This window comes from Pleurodeles waltl, chromosome 8 (genome assembly GCF_031143425.1).
Source record: "Pleurodeles waltl isolate 20211129_DDA chromosome 8, aPleWal1.hap1.20221129, whole genome shotgun sequence".
Lineage (NCBI taxonomy): Eukaryota > Metazoa > Chordata > Amphibia > Caudata > Salamandridae > Pleurodeles > Pleurodeles waltl.
The window spans coordinates 1,180,740,689-1,180,758,893 of NC_090447.1; the positions used below are offsets into that span (position 1 = coordinate 1,180,740,689).

Genomic DNA, 18,205 nt, shown 5'->3' on the forward strand with positions numbered 1-18,205 from the left:
CGGGGAATGTTCCTTGCTCCAGTAGTATGAATTAATTTTTAACTTAAAAAATCATGTCAGTCCCCTGTGGGTGAGCACTCAGGCTTGAGCAGGCCGGCTGGCAGGTTGGTAAATGACCCTGCCTTGTCTTCACTATCCATGATCACCGGTCAACAGCGGGAACGTGACAGAAGGGTCACTTACTCTCACTGCTAGAGCTTGCATGTCCAGGGGCGTTGTACACGGGGCATTTTTCAACGTCTGATCACGAATGCAATATGTTTTTCCCCGATTTTTGCAGAGCTGCGTGAGCTACCAGTGGTACCTGCAGGTGACCAACAGGCACTGAAGCCCCACAATGCCAGCAAAGCAATGTCAAATCCATCATTAACTGAAGAAGGCGAGCAGCGGGCCAAGGAGCCGCCTCCAACCATGGCTACAGGTACAGATTCCTAACGACTCTTAAATTATGTAGCAGAATCATCTTTGAAAAGTGCTGCCTACAGGGAAGTAATTACTAACTTTGAAAGGTAAACTCGTGGTGAATTTTTACTCAGACCTCTTGGTGATGCCAGGAAGTACAGTGTGTGGTTGATTAGTGAAATATGCAGACTTATTCAGGTACTTGGACATATTTAGAAGGTCCTCAAATCGCTTTTGAAAGACATACCAAAGTTGCAGAACGGAGGATGCAGTTTCTTTAGTATCAAGATCTTGAATAGTCACTATAGTCATCACGGCTTCTGGTCTAGAAAGCTTTTAATACATGGTGTGTTTTACCACAGCCGCGGATACGCTGGGAAGCATCACCATGGATGCGGCGCAACTTACGATGTCGGTCACTGATCCAACGGCGTGGGCAACGGCCATGAATAACCTGGGTATGGTCCCAATCGGCCTGACAGGACAACAGCTTGTGTCCAGTAAGTGTTTGCAGTCTCTTTCAGCACACAGTTTGCATTTTTAAAGAAATATTGACTAAAAGGAATGTATTAGCATAAACTGCATAGTGATTAAAATAACAGTTTTTGCAATGCTCTGTCCCCATATTCGGTGCTTATTGTGGTGCTGCTTTGAAGAACTCTTGAGAAAGGGAGTCCACTTATCACTTGTAGATTGCAAGTGTTTTGCTTGCCATCTCTTCCTGAGAAAGGAGGTTGCTTCTTTTAGGAGCATTTCTTGAGATCCCGCAATTGAATATTGTGGATACTGGCTTGAGCCTTCTGCTTTGATAGGTAATGCAATATGCGACTGAGTAAAAATAGCCCATAGGACATATTTACAGAGGATGAGATTAAATCCATTTATATATCACTAAACGGAGAGGTGAAACGTGCTGTGCTAAGAGAGAAACGTTTTATTGCTTCCTGCTGTATTTTCATAATACTAGAAAGCCCAGGGCACTAAAAGGTTAAACTTGCAATAAGGTTCAAGTATATGAACTTTCAACATCAACGTGCAGCATTAGAAGAAATGTAAATATTTTTTTCAGAGTCTTTGTTTATTGATAGTCATATTTTGTTCTTTTGTGGCACAATCCTGGCAGCCTCCTCTGGAGGTTTGTCTAACTCTAGCAGTGTTAGGCCTCATACTGGGAGGCCTGTGTGCAGATTAGTGTGCAGCTGTGTACATTGTTTTTTTAAATGTTGCACAATCAGGTGCATAGTGAATGGGTACGTGGACGGCTGGAATGGGAACCTCCAGGACGCAGAAGAGGCTTTTCAGATTGGGAGAGTTGAGACAGTTTGTAAGCTTTGACCAACCTCCAGGCTGTGGGATACCATATTTTGAAAATATTAAGACGTGAAAATACCCTTTTTTTGGCCACTCTTGTGGCGTGAGTTATATTTTCTAAATATTTAACAAAACGTGTTACATTTAATGAGTGAAACTCTGTAAGAGAACGGCAAAGTTATAAAATTCATAAATCGCAATGGGTACAAATCCTCCTCAAAGGGGCATTTGGTGAATGTCAAAATACATCTCAAACCCAGCTATATGCCATCAAATAAATCAACATTCTAGATACCTATTGATGGACTGTTAGAAGTGCAGGACTATCTAAAGAGGACTGTTTTTTCTCTACTGGATGGACACTTTAATGTTTACCTCCTCCCACCAATAAATTGATTAACGTTACAGAAGTCACCAGACAAGCATTGCAAAACCCAAAAGTCTGGCCTTGTAAGCTGATGCAATGGGTAATTTTTTTGTTTCTATTTTGTATTGCATGCCATCTCCTAAATATGACCGGAATGTGCTTCAAATACTCATTTTCAATGCATAAAAAAACATTAACGTACTAGGAATGTTTTTCAAATAGCAAGGTCTTCAGATGTGCTATGTATTTTATTATACTTATTTGTGAAGGAGACAAGAAAAAAATAACCACCTAAGAAAGGCTGCAAATATCAGAACGCTTCACTGTCATATAAAGACGTTATACCAACTTTAAAAAAGAGATGGAAAATAAATAACCATCTAACTAGGCACCCAAAATGTGTGCAAAACAAAACACCATTATTTACATTTAATATCAAAATTAAATAAAGAATCAAACTTTGAGCCACTGTTGTCACTGAAGAGAAAGAAACTCTTTTTAGGTTGAATAATGTGCACAGGCTTTGTGCAGTCACAAAAAAGAGATGGAAAATAAAGCATCTAACTAGGTACCCAAAATGTGGGCAAAATAAAAAGCTAGTACTTACATTTAACATCAAATTTAAATAAACAAGCCCACTTTGAGCCACGTTGTCACGTTATCACTGAGGAGAAAGAAGCTCTTTTTAGGTTGAATAATGTGAACAGGCTTTGTACAGTCATTCAAAGTGAAGTAAGCCAATGGGTAAAGTAGGCTCACTCATTGCCCCACATTAATGCTGTAGTGGACTGAAACAAAATGAGAATGACAATGTAACAGAGCAATGAATGAAACCTGCAAACCAAACGTTCCTCTATATATGCGTATTATATATATATATATATATATATATATATATATATATATATATATATATATATATATATATATATATATATATATATTATTTGTTTTAAAAAATATTCTGGATAAACAATTGAACCTTTCTAAACAGGCCTAAAAAGTCTACTTTCAGGTAAGATCATTGAAGAATATTTTTCCATATGTCAACGCTTTTAATTAATATTTAAAAGAGCTAAGACACAGTATTGTGGTCATATGAGTGTCAGTCGGCAGCTGCCCTGTTCAGTTAAAGAAAACCTTCACAGGACAAATTCAAGATAAAAGCCATAACTGTTAATTCAAATTTAAGAGTCATTGCAGAAGGCAAACAGTAGTTATTCAGATTCAAATGAGCATTAATAATGCATTGAAAAATGCAAATTCCAAGAGGAATAAACATAAGGTCTACTTCCACAGCAAGTAAATAGCCTGAACCAAAGTATAGTTAACAAGACGACTAGCATGAATCTGCTCAGCTCAAAAGTCAAGAAAGTCTAAGTATACATTAAATAGACTAAGGTAGAGCTTACTGAGTTAGAAAGGCAAGAAAGGTCTGCCACACATCCCAAAAAGAGCACATTTTATAGGGTTCAGACAGTGAAAACTACACTCTGAACATGATGATATCTTACATCATATGGCTGTATGAATAATGTTTCATGCACACCAACCAATAGTAAAACAAGAAAATATGATACATCAAATAAGAAACATTTATGAACACCTACTTTCATGCATAATTATAATGGCATACATTATAAATGAAGGAAATAACCAAACAGATATGCGACAAATGAAAACAATAGTCCAACTGTTTTGGGCGCATCTGGGCAAAGAGCCCTGAATCTGTTGCAAATACAGCAATATTCTGCGTGCATTACTCAAGGAACACAAAAATATATCGTTCTGCTCAACAAATAAACACCACCTTGAAACAAATTATATTTTGCTTATGTTCTGAAATTGAAAGACACAGACAAGAAATATGCATGTAGGAAACTAATTTATGTAATTTTAAAAATAAAAATTATTTTCTGTCATTGCAAAACAAACTGTAAATGCATGCTGACTTTACCCTAGTCATGTCAAGTAAAGCCTAGTTGTGCTAACTAAAACACATTCAAATCCATCATAATTTTCCATTAATTAAAAACTCTTCACATTATCTCTGAAAGCTGAGGTAGAAATTGAGTTGGTGAATAGAGTTAACACAAGACTTCTTAAATACTTCCTCCACAGACTATAAACGCTTCAAACTGCTGCTGCAAGACTCCCATTGGGTTGTATTTTGTATGACTGTATTAATCTAGTACTCAGAACTTTGCAGTGGCTGCTTTTAACAAGAATTGTAATCTTCAAAGCACTTTATTGAGGGCAAGTCCTGGAATTTTTTTATTATAAAACACAGCATTATCATTTACTAAATTATCACGTATAGTCAGCCTTATGTAAATTTGCAGCATATGCAACTGAGCCCTTGTTTGAAATGCAGTCTTAATGTCTAATATCCTGCTACTCTCTTTTAGGACATTGAAGGCCATTTGAGATTCTGAAGAGTCTTAAAGTATTTCCGTACCCCCTGTCCTTATAAACAGCAACATATCGGTGGTGTAATATGTTCTGGTAACTCAGCACCTATAAAAGTCAGTGGTGATGAGGGTAGCGCTCAACAAGAACAGAGTAACATAACAATACACAACACACACAGCCCCTCATTGTTGTAATTTTACAATCCAACATAGCTTCTGGCTGTTTACAGCATATACACTCAAAGGTTACATGTTCCCAACCATCACAATTACCCGTTTTCACAATGTAATACTTAAAAGGCATTTCAGTAAATCCCAACATCAATTTCCGAAACAGTCTTCTGTATTCAGGCTGTGAAGAAGTTTAGCTGCTGATTCATACCAATTGTTGTAGTAACTTAACACATTTCTCTTGCTTTTTCAGACTCATTAAATGCAAAGTTGAACTTTACAATTTTCTGTACAGTACTATGGCCCAATTTACATTCTTACTGTAAAGAGCAAAGGTTATTATGCTTACATGTTTTTCTTACTTGTGACACAATGGCAGCATTCTTTGTTCAATGAACTTCAAAAGAGTTAGACCAACACAAATGGAATAACTGAACCCAACTGGATGGATCAGTAGCATGTCTCTAAGATTTTCCCTCCATTTGTTCAGTTTTCTTTCTTTTCTTTCTTTTCTCATGCACCAGATACAGTAATCATATAAAAGACTACAGGGGTACGTTTGCCCAAGAAATTTAGGCTGAACATGAAAAAGATTACATTGATGCAATCCAATTGCTGCATAAAAGGTTTTAATATAAAGAACAACTGTAAGAGGTATCCAAGTTAAATTTACTCTGATAGTTGGTCCAAGAAGGTAGATTCCTGTATTTGTTGTATGCATTAACAATCATGAAACATTTAGTAATGTTAATAATTTCTATGTACGGCAAGGGATATTATGCTGCAATAAAAGCCTATCTATTATTTTCTTGTTTGAAACACGTTCTGAAATCATAATGTCCTTGTAGCAAGAAAAAATCACTAATCACATGTAATAGTTTATTAAAAGAGGGAAGTGATATCAAAGTGCCAGTCCTCTGGTTGTATCCTATTGCAAGGCTAGTACTACCTACCGAGATGAGAGTGGAACTTGGGGCTTCTGAGAATACAACCACTAGGAAACTGTACCACACTACTTCACTTACTTTCCTCTCCTGTACGTGCCCAGATTAGACATAGACACAAGCTGAAATGACATTCAGCCAGTGTGTAGCCCAATAGCAACTATAAAATGTACCGCAACATGTCCTGCCCTCTTACTAAATAAGAAAATGGCACCGGCGGGGTAGGAAATCAGGCTGAACACTTACAATCTTGTAAAAAATTTTTTACTAGCCTCAGCAGTCCTTTCTTTGCATACTTTCCTCCATTTTCATAAATATTCCTTTTTTTTGTCTGTCGAATGAATCCTAGGTACCACCTTCTGACCATTGAGTCATCAATATCAAGACTCCCTGCACACTTCAAATAGAGAATAATGTCTTCCCAGGATGCCCTACTTATGTTTGTGTCAGCCTCAATACTTCAAAATGTCTCTTCAGTTTCCTCTTGGACACCAAATTATCAATATTCTCCAGCGATTATTTTCAAAATTACACATTTTTATTTGACTTCTGTGTTCACTTTTGTTTCAATTCCTTATGTACCAATATTTCCCTGTTATTTCATGTATACCAGTTACCTTCGCAATCCCAATGCCTTTCAAGTATGTTACCCTTCTTCATGGGGTTAATTTAAGTTTTCATTTACTGTAGACCAAATCAAAAAGAAACACAAACTCAGAAAGGCTGCACATGTCAACCGCAAATTTACATAAAACAAAAAGATATATACTTACAATAATTCTTTTACACTGCTCATTCGTGACTGTACCCAATCTTTGCTTAGTTTGTTTACTTAAGCTGTAACTTGTTTATAAACACACTGTTTGAATTCTTAAAAATAATCACATAGTGTTCATGAACATGACTTTGGTTCAACCATCTGCAGGTGGCTACATTCTTAATAACAGCTTAACCAGTTGTTCACTGAGTTAGTTTTGCCCTGCATGTTTAATATTGCTCCTCTGGCCGTACCCTACACATATACACTATGACTACTGATGTTATCAAACAGTTTACTTGCGATACTCAAAGCGGTTCACACTTACCCTAAGAAGACTATTATTTTCCTCCAATGTCTGCCTAAGCCAGTGTTGGATTTTTCTTACGTTGTGTTTTTATGTTATTGATGTTTGTGTGCTGCATAAATACTTTGCATACTACTTTTGAACACCAGGGACTCTATCATAAAAATCATCTTCATCTATTATACTGAGATGCAGAAATTTTAAAGACTCCAGCTTTAGCGGGCACATTTCATCCTGCAAAAGAACTTAGCTAATAGCCATAACTGTTATACAAACACTTGTGCGCCCAACCCTTTTCATATTATTTCCTTTTACTATATACTCTTATAAAATGTGTTTTTTTAAATTTAATTGAATCATTAATAATTATATTTCCTCACTGATTTAGCTTATTTACTTCCCACCACCTTAAAACTATACAGTATCACCAAAACTCACATAAGGGCTACAAGATTGTTTTTAAACTCAGAAGCCTGGTGTGCTTCTTTCGCTACAATGTGTGGCTGAAAGTGAACCTTGGGGACACAACAATAAGTTATTCTGTCTATAAAGTGTCCCTTTGGAAGGAGGCTGGAAAACAGCCAAAACCCCCATTCCCATTTCCTATCAATTTTATGAAATGAATGGTGGGTGTCATACCATCATACAACTCTAAGTTGAAAGTTTTAGTTTAAAAAGCAATCTGTTTGAAACTTTTAGCTCGGAATTATGATGCGTCTAGGTATTTTGCATGTGAACACATCCAAGAAAATGATGTTAAAATAGCTTTAACATTGTCTGAATACCTTACCTTGATATTACCTCAATTGCAGAGGCAAGGATGCTATGGGCTTTGGTGAAGGCAAGGAAAATGGCCCCTTTGACTGCTATTGGGATAGTACAATACAGTATTGTCAGGGTTCAACGGGCTTCTCTGGACTCTGGACCCTGGTGCCACTGGACATGCTGCACCAATAGTAGTTGCACCCCCAGCTCAGTTGGGCATATATAAATTCTAACTGCAGTCCTACACAAGTTGTGAGCTTAAGCCAATGTGTGTAGTGGTTAGCTGTGGTAATGGCCAAAGATCAAATTAAAAACAAATCCTATTTTCTGTCTGTGGGGATGATTCTATCTATGTACCTGAGTCTCCACACATAAAAAGATAGGGCTGTTAGAAGAGGATGTAACTAAAGGACTGTCCTATCTTTTTTATATATGAAGACTCCACAGTCATAAAGATACTACTAGTAAAATAGCTTTGTGAATAGCAAGCAATCATAAACTTACACAAAATGTAAGATTATTTTGTGATTCAGGGCCAAAATGTTTCAATTTACTAGCTCTTCTACCTCTGTGTTTCAATTCTGGAACCCTATACCATAATATGCAATATTGGATACAGGAGTGTCTCACCCGGATTTCCGATTTGTGATCGTGAGTTGGGATTAGCATAGGTGCGTTTAAATGGTTATTTTTCAATGCAAAGGAAAGAATGTGGTGTTATGGCCAGAGCTGCTGACTAGGAACCTGGGGAATCAGATTTGAATATTGGCGTCGGCTCAACACATCTTGTGATTTTTGTCAAATCACTTAATCTCCCTGTGCCTTAAAAAACTGAATATGACCTAGTGTGATGTAAGTGGTGTTCATGAAAGCGCTCCAACACCTTTGAGTCGAGTTCTCACTATATAAAAGTGCAAAAAATGTTTTTAAAAATCTTGCAGTGTTCTTCCAAACTACTCTATTTTTTTCTGTGCCGAACAGGAAGGTGAAACAGATGAGGGACACATGATAACATATACTTTATTCCGTGCTGTCTTTTTTGTGATGTGTCATACGACTCCTTTACAAAAGAAAACCTCAGAGATAATTATTTTATAAAACCTTTTATTTGTTTATTTGTTTAGAGTTTGATTGTGGTACATTTCTTTTCAGTAGTCCTGATGGTTTTTGTGACAGAAGAGGTGTTCAACAAAGAAGTGTCAGAACATGTGCAATGCGTAGCAGTATAGGAAATATGCATTATTTGTAATAAAACATGAATATTTGATTTTATGGGTCTGGTCAAAGGTTTTGCAATCCTTCATTTAGTCAACATGCTGGTAGGATGTCATTCTCCTGAGCCAACCCACCCTTCTAAATCATTGAACTGCATGCCATTATATTGAGAGAGCATAAAACGTATTTGCAGAGCTGAGAAAAGGAGAAGTGGGTGTGGAACGTTGTATGAAATACAAACTATTATTTTTCTGCATTCCTGAGGGATTTGCATCAGTATGTTCCCATCTTATTTCTTGAGCCATATAATTATCCTTCCAGAGGTTGGTGGTTTGCCAGTAAACTGTCTTAGAACTGGCCCGTGAAGAAGCGGGAAGGAAGGAAATGACATATAGCTATAAGCAGTGGCACCTGCTACATGTTTGATAGCTGTGTTTTCCAGCATGTTGTAATTATAATTGTATTTATATAGCACTTACTACTCCTGATGAGGCATCCAAGTGCTTTACACTGGGCAGCACACTGCTTTAGAACTCAGGGTCAGTGGTTAGTCCAGTGTTAATGGTTACTGTTAATTTTGGGATTATTCCTGTGCACACAAGCACGCCACTGAATGCAGTCATTCCAGTTTCTTTATGGTAAACTAAGTTAAGAGGGGCTAGTTGACATTGGTAGTAGGAGGTATGTGAGCTCATGCACATGGTTGGTGGCAATTATGGACAAATTAGAGGAGATTAGGTATTGTTAGGTTGCATAGGCATGATCTTCAGAGGAAGAGGAGGGATTGTGATCTTGTAAATGAGTTGTAGGCAATATGTAGAAATACAATAATAGAGAATAAGGCAAACATACATGTCAGAGTAGGTTGTACTCAGAGGGAGGAGGCATGCAGAGGATGGAAGGGAATGAGTGCACATTTGAAAAAGGGAAAAAAAGAAGCAGCAACAATCAGATGTTTTAAATTAAAAGTATGTTTTTCATGCTGCGTTTAAGCAATGTAGAGAATGTTTTTGAGAGAGCATGGAGTTCGAGGATGCAAGAATGTAGAAAATAAACATTATTTACTTGTGAATATTGTGCAATATTGGATATTTATGATAGGCACTAGAATCAGGTAAACCACCCTCTCCACTCCTAGACCACTGCTAGACCTTTAATCCAGCAAGATTGGCTCAACACATATGGCAAGAACTTTCAAGAGCTTTAGGCTACCCTCAAAAGAAGCTGTAACTTCAAGATCATAGCAGTATGACAAAATATATGGGAAATAGTGTACACACTGAAAAGGAGATTCTGCAAGTGGTGAAGCAGATGTCTTCTAGTGTTCATCTTCAGGATTGGCTCACAGTATTAATTACACAGCAAGGTGGGATCCATTTGAATGGCACTGGTTTGTATTTAAGAACACAGACTATATTGCCTAGAAAGCAATGTAGATTCAGCACAAGCTATGATGTTAATTTGTTGTTTGAAAGTGCAATCGACCACTGCTTGCAGCTCCGAAGGAGTACTAACGTTTTTAAGAGCAGTTAAAGCCCAGGAATATACCTGTCCAAAAAAACAAAGCAACCTGCCTTGTGCATTTATGTACCTATTATCTCGATTGATGTCACTTATCCACCAGGACCACCCCACCCCACAGTTCCAATTTAGGAAAGTGCTGAGGACTCACCATTCTACTTTATCTCTCACAGCCCAGCTACCCTTCCAACCACTTGTTACCTTCATGTTTGCCTCGCCTTACAGGCAGGTCCACCTTGTACAAATCCACATGCATACAGATCACTGTCAGTTCCAATAGCTTCCTCAGACTACTTGTGCCACCGATGTATATGCTCACTACCTCTCTTCCAAAAAATAAAAATAAAAAGAACACACAGAAAAGTAAACATTGTGATTTCCTTGTGGGTCCCAGGCACTAATATATCTTTGCCTCCCTCCCCCATTTGTTTGCATTGTTCTGTAGCAAAATGATCACAGTGTTCTTGGCACTGGCATTCCCTAAGGGGTTTAAATAGAATGCAAAAAGCTCAAAAGCTGAAAAAAACAAGCAGCAGACACAATATGCTATGAATTTAATAACAGAAATGTAGGTGAGTGTAATTATCCATCAGCTCACTTCATAAATCCCACAGGTCCAGCCGCCAAAATTGTTTTTGCATGACTGATGAAAATATTCAGTGCCCGGGTGCTTGGCAGAATACAGAGGAGGCTGTGAGTAGAACGATGCCAGTCGACAGCTTCCTCAGGGTTTAGAAAGGCTGTGAAATATCCGACCTACTCCCACCGTGCCACATTATGCTGTGTGGATCTGCAAGGAAATTTCATTTGGACAACATCATGAGTACATATTGTGTTTTACATGATTACAGTGGAAGTCACCTGCTTATCATACTTCATTAATTTATTAGCCCGGGTCATGCTTACTGTTTTGTGGTAAACGTAGTCAACGCGTTGCCCGTGTCATTGCACAGTGTGCCACAGAAGATAACTCTGAGAAGCATTTCAGGCCGTTCTTTTTGAATTGTAATTCTTGTATTGACATTTCAAGGAAAACAGAACAATGCCAAATATAGCAATACAGAAAGTGACAAAAGGGCAGTAAGGCAATGCACAATCACAATCAAGAACATCAGTGCAAGGATAGCCAACACAGGAGTATAGCCGCCCAGTCGTCACTGAACAACTGAACGGGAAGGGGGAGAGAGAAAAGAAAATAATGGAATACAAGCAGGCAAAATAAGAAGAAAAAGGAGAGAGAAGAAACAGACAGGGGGATAAGAGTAAAAGAGTGGGAAAGAGCAGGAAAGAGCAGGAGCACGTGGGCCAACTGAGATGCATGAGCCAGATAAGGAACAGGGTGGAGGTTAAAGGGCAAAAGGGGGAAGGAGGAGAAGGAGGAGGAGGGACCCATGGGAGAGACATGGGGAAGAGGAGAAAGGCCCCAGAGGTGATAGATTGGCAGGACCGGCTGTCTAGGCATGACTGGGTAGGAATTGCCGCACTCCACCTCAATCATCCTGCAGGAAGATAAGAAGAAACACTGTGGTAACTCTGGGAGCACTAATGGTGGAGGACACAAATCTTGGCTCCTGCCAGGTCAGTGGTCAGTAGATGGCGAGCAGGACATGCCCGCTGAGGGAGCCCCACCAGATAGTGCAGTAGGATCAGTGGACCCGAAGTGGGGTGGGCACATCCATGGATTCTTGCAGCCTGGCCCCCACTGCGGTCCAGAAGGGACAAATATCAGAGCCTATATATAATATATATATAATAATACATGGACAATGTCACAAAGAACATGGTTGCACTGCCAGCAAGAGACGCAAGGCAACAGTTCCATAGAGTTGAGCCACGCCAGCGTCCAGTGTCACCCCTGAAGGATCTTGAAAAGGGAGAATTGCATCTGGGCCTCGCGCACACCCTGACCCAGGTTCTCCAGAAGTTCCACCCCATCCTCCTCCTCGTACTTGACCTGAAGGCATGCCTGTCAGGCTGCGCTGAGGCTCTCCACCTGCGGCTGATGGTAGAGGTGGTGAATCAGAAGGCCACACCTCCCAGATTAGACAATTCTTAAAACAGCCGTCCAGGTGTTCAAAAATTAATGATGTTGTGTTGTAGTTATGAGAGGGCTGTGAGGTAAGGAAGGACAAATAGGCTCTTTGAGAGGAGGCCACACAGGGCCCAGGTCATGGCGCTCTGGCCCTCTCTCACCAATCAGTAAATGTAGCAAGTGTCACCCTTCTGAATCTGATAGAGCACGTTTGAAAAATATTTTACTGAATACTTTTCTTCTGCCTTAAAACATTTTGCTGGACCTTCTCTAGGAAGCTCTTTTTATTATATAATGTCACTGGTGGAGATGTTCTTCTAAAGTTCATGTATACCACAGTCAGTGTGACACTGTTTTTTGTGGGTGGAGGAATGTTAAACACGTGTTTGTAATCTGTGGTGTGGAGGCCCCAGGGGATCCACGTAGCGTACTCAGGGGGTCCCAGACTGCTTAGAAAATTAAATAATATAAACAGAATAGTAAAGAAGCAAAATGTGAAACTGAAAGTTTTAAAACGTTCTGTAAATGTGAAGGAATATGAAACTGTGTATGAAAAATTAGGTTGGTATACTCAGATTGATTTCTGGGTGCAGAGCGAGTGCATCAAACAGAATATAATGGGGATGATCGGTGGTCTTAAATGAATTTAGAAAAGTTCTTACCCTCCAGTGAAATCAAAACTGTGACATTTTTATTTTTGTTTGTGAATTAAATACATTTCAACATTTTTGTTTGTTTTGTGGTTCAAATCATCTAAATTGCTTAGGCAGGGGTCCACAGCTTCTATTAATGACCCAGTGGGGCTCCTCAGATTCTATTACTGACTCATTGGTGGTACCCAGAATTTAATTAATCAGTTAGGGGTTCCCAGATTCCAGTAGTGATTAATTTAGGGTCCTTAGAAGTCAAAAGGCTAAGAACCACTGTTTTAGAGGCTGCATAATAATTAAGCCAGATGCCTTCCCATTTTCAGTGTAACATTCAGCGGCGGCTCCTTTACAATGACAAAGGTGCATTGCCCGACTGTCTCAGAGCCAGCAGCTGAAAAATAAGATAATATTTTGTTTTATTTTCAGCTGCACGCTCTGAGCGAGCATGTGCAGGGAGGGGCGAGGCTGGTCCATGGGAGCGGGTAGGAGGAGAGAGTGCACTTAAGTGCACATGTCTGTTGGCTGGCTGTTCTAGGCCGACCAAACAGACATGCGCACTTAGGTTTCTCCAACCTAGCTGTATTTGACAGCCAGGTAGGAGAAACAGCACAGACTCCCCGTGCCTGAGAGGGTGGTAAACCGGCCCGCTCAGGACAAACCCTGCACTGCTTTCATGCTAGGCAATAGCATGAGAGCAGAGCTGGGATTGCACTGGGAGTCTCTGAAGCTGCTGGGACAAGGAAGAGGAGCGCAAAGGGCCCGACAGCAGCAGGTAATTATAATTTGATTTGTTTTTTATGTTAAAACCCTAGCACACTCACCTGTGCATGCTGCCCTCCCCTGCATGTCCCACGCTCCACCCGCACCCCCTCCACCCACACCACTTTTATTATGTGTGGACCACCCCTGTTCATATTGTCTGGCCTTTCCAACCATTGCAGATTTTAAGAATAACCTCAGAGTGGTCTTCGAAACTTGATGTTTCTTGGCATGGCTATGGTGGTTGCTTTTGAGTCGTAGGGGGCCAAAACATCCCTAGTCTTGAGTATTGGATTGTATCCAGGCAAGTGCACAGTTATGTTACTCTTTAGAGTTTAATGAGTGGATGAATTATAAAACCGATAGTCTAACAGAAAAAGTATGTTTGCTCATCATAGACAATGTTGCATTTTGTCGAAACGTTTCGTAAAGGACCATGGAGCTGCATATACCACTGGAATATTAGTATATTAAAAACTGAATTATGGGTTAGTGAGAGACTAACCTTTACCCACGTTATTTTTGATGTCTTTCTAAAAACCTATCCAACGGCTATCTCTGACACGTTATAGATGAGATTGCCAAATGGCCAAAATGGAAGCAAAATAACATGTAAGAACTCTCAATAAATTACTTTATAAAATACCCTCTATGAGCGCCTCGGGGCAAAAAGTAGTAGCAAATACTATAAAAAATGTTTTAAATCACCCCTCTTTAGAGAAATGTACACCAAAAAAACACAATGCACGTAAAGAATTAAGAAAGCCCAACCCGAAGTGTTTAAAATCTTAAAATGAAATTACGAAATGCTAATCCGGTTAGCCAACCAGGTTGAAGGTCTCAGTAGCCTCATGCATGTCATGCATTGCTGTTTGTTTAAAACATGCACCTGCATCAGACATAATTGCGATTATCAGTTCATCTGCAAAGCCAGAGTGAAAAAAATACAGTTTGACATATTCGCTTATATAATCTGACATACACGTCAAACGTTTGGCCTATTGTTCACTTATTTTACTTACCAGGGTCGGCTTTAGGGCGGTGCGACCGGTGCAGCTGCACTGGGCGCTGACCTGGAGGGGGAAACTGACCTCGGATGGGGCACTGTGTTTAACATAATTTAGTATTTAAAAGCACCTACTGCAGAGTTCCTTACGCATCCAGCTTTAAGGCAGCAATAAAAATGTCAAGGTAACTCTTGTGATTAATGTTCTTGCTCGAGAGCAGAGCTCACTTGGCTAGTGGCAGTTTTGACTCCACATAAAGCAACGCAGAGGGTTAATATGCATGCTGCAAAGTACAGGTCTGTATTTTATGATAATAGCTGAGAGAATAAGTAAAGCCAGCCTTTACCAGCGTTTTAAAACTAATGAAATTTATGTGAGAGAGGGCTATGGAGGGATCAGGGGCACTTTGCCGGGTACTAGTGAGGGCATCTGACGAAGAGGTCGTGGGTTGAGGCACCAAAAAAGATTGTTGAACTGGGCGCCACCAGCGCTAAAGCCGGCCCTGTTACTTACCTTAAGCAATGACAATTATATGACAGAACTATGACCTGTTACATATTGCCAATCTTTTTTTCTACATCAAGGAGGGAGTGAAGATTCCATCCATGTTGATATTAAAAAAGTATTAGTGGAATTGTCCCAAAGGCACAATTTACTTTGAATGTTTTATTTAATATGAGTAACGAAGACGTTGTGAGTCCTTTAGTGTGGGACAACAGCTGAGTGATCACTCGTCCACCACAGGGCGCTGCAATTCATGGTTCAGGAGGAACACCACTATTTAGAATCTCCTGCTGATGCATGTTTTTCAAGTCAGAGTCGGTCATGTGAGTACTGCTGAAGCTGGGCTTGGAAAAGTAACCATGCACAGGGAAAGACTCCCTGTTGGCAGGGCCTTGTTTTTTAGTTTTTTTCCGGAACAAACCCTGCTTTGGGGAATTAGTCTCAAATAAAGAAAAAAAGATTACATAGCATGTAAAAGAAGCATTGTGGCCTGCTGAACTTTCATATTCCTGAAACTACTTCTGCCATATCGGCGGGCAGGCAGAGATCTCTAAATACAGTTAGTGGTCCTCGACTGATAAGTCCATGTTTAGGGCCCACAGTGGTCTAAGTAGTCCAATAAGCGGTCTGTACCCCGGGTATCTTTTGAATAGGTCACTAGTAGACTCATCGGGCAAAATAAGTAGGGCTTCAATGACATAAATCAGGATTTGGGGGTACCTATTAATGTCTTATGGATGAGATAAAAAAAAGTCCACAAATGAGAATTATGATGGTTCATATATTAATGAGTTCACGCATTCCAATATGAAATAGTAAGCCAGAAAAAAGGAATCAAGGAAAGGGTTAACTATGCAAGAGAGAGGTAGCTCATGAAACAAGCAAGCACATGACGAAGTTAGGTCAGAAATTATGAATGTTATGTTGAGACAAGCAGGTAAAAGGTTAGATCAATAGTAGCTCATTATATAACTGAGCAATAAGCAGAAGATGAGGTGAAGGGCTGGGTCAGTAAATCAGCAGCAGCTCAGGGATTAGACAATTAGTAATAACAAATAGTCAGTGGTGGCTCCGAAAATAGGCAAAGCAACATTCAGATTAATAGACGAAGGGCAACACCAGGATTTCGTTGGTAAAGATAAGGCCATTAAACAAAAAAATAGGGCTGGTGCATGTCATTATGGCCCCTTAGATGGAGTGACATCTATTTATATATTTCAGCCCTGTTGACAGATTCATAAAAGAATGCACATAAACCAGTTGATACTGAACTTGGGAGTCACATTTTTACTTATGGAAGTCTACATGCAGTGATTTGAGTTAACATTTATGAATCTGCATGATAGTGGCTCACAAAAAAAACTAGAACGTGCACCAGCACATTACAAAGCAATCTTGTCCTATCACATTGGTTTATTGCACTGTTCCCCAATACATTATAAATCTGGACCAGTTGGAAAACCAATATTATCAGAGTCTACAGTGACAGCTATCATATATTGTCTGTTGTTTCAGGTCTAAAATAACCTTGATCGAGGCAGGCTACAGGCATCCAACAATTTGCATCATGGGTCTTTGTTATCTGCATTTTGCGGGAAGAACACCAATTCTATGGCACTATTGTGCACTTCAGCTACCACTGCAAACTGCTACTGATCAGTATGTGTGTTTATTTGGGTGTACTATATGGTATGGCTGGGAAGCCTGACAGTGCAGTGCACTCACAAATACTATCTTGGATCCAGTCAGGTACATTTACTTAACCTTAACTTCAACCCTGGGGAGCTGTGGCTGCGAGCAGTAAGGCTTAGCAAAGGAACAATGTGCAAAGCATTTAACTGCACCAAACAACAGATTAAGAAAGTCACATGATACGAAAGAAACAAGACACCAATTCATAAAAATAGAGCAGAGCAGATTTTTATAATTTTTTAGAGACCTTAAGCATCAAAATCCACCAGAGGGTTCTGGAGGTACAGTTTTTAGAAATAAGAATTAACTTTTGTATCAACTGCAAACAAGCATTGGCCAACAAAATGTTTGGAAACTTTAAAAGTTTGTAAAAGTTAGTTCAACAACTCGTGCCTGAGCTGGGCGACCAGGTCTGGCAGGACAGAGGTCTAATGGGTCAGAAAGGATACTTTGGACAGTTACCTGGCCACCAGAATGGTTTTAGAGCAAGATCCAAACTTTACAGGATGACTGCCATAGGTGACAATGGAGTGGTCCCGAGGCTAAGGGATGCAAGTTAAAAGATGCTTAAGGGGAAGGCTGGTTTAGTCCTCTGTTCACAGATGAATGGGGGTGACTCTGTCCATGGGTCTTCGAGCCCCATGAAGTCCTCTTTGCAGGGTTCCATGTGCTGCCGATGCAGACCTTGCGCTTTTTCAACACAGAGGTCACGGTGCAAATCTTTGATGGAGACTTGTGTCCCTATTGGGTAACAAATCTGGTCACAACCAACACCCACAGGACCAGCAGGTACAGATGCACCTTTTGGCTATCCCCAAATGGGGTGCCTGGCGTCCAGTAGCAGCAAAATGTCTGCAGTGGCTGCCAGAGGTGCGCCTTGGGCTATTTTAGCTTTGATGTCCCCAGTGCCAGTCTGGGGGGGGGGCATCCAACTGACCTTTGGAGTCTCTTCTTTAGCATGGGTTCGAGAATCGGCTTTTTACCGAGCCAGGCGTGCAGACCAGGGTCCAAACTCCACTAGCCCAAAACTGGTGTGTGGCAGCCTTTCTTTGTGTGCTTCAAATGAGTGCAAGGTGGTCTTTTTCTCATCCTTCTTTCATGTTCAGTGAGTACTGAAAGTCAATGTTCTAGGGGTGTGATATTTATTACAGGAATGTGCCCTGAGGGGACCACATGGTCACTAGCCAGTGAGCTACTGGGTCCCTTCCTACCTAGTGATGAAGTTCCTGTGATGTGTGGCATGTGACTATTCCAGAATGCCACTCTCTTGCCCCCTTCAAGATATCACAACCCTTCCTTAGTTGTGAGAAGCAAGGTCGCCCACCCTAGAAGTATGGCTATCTGAGGGCAACACATACATGGTAAAACCAGTTTTGGGGCGAGTTTCCCC

General features: G+C 40.1%; 1 protein-coding gene across 2 annotated transcripts in view; it reads left to right on the top strand.

Annotated features, from left to right (window-relative positions):
- The window catches only part of ENOX1 (ecto-NOX disulfide-thiol exchanger 1), a 2,146,160-nt gene that overhangs the window by 1,495,810 nt on the left and 632,145 nt on the right, over positions 1-18,205 (top strand). For both annotated transcript variants that reach the window (XM_069205418.1, XM_069205419.1), the window contains 2 exons: positions 281-421; positions 765-902. In XM_069205418.1, the coding sequence (XP_069061519.1) occupies positions 352-421; positions 765-902 (208 nt within the window). In that variant the 5' untranslated portion in view covers positions 281-351. The remainder of the gene's footprint in view (positions 1-280; positions 422-764; positions 903-18,205) is intronic.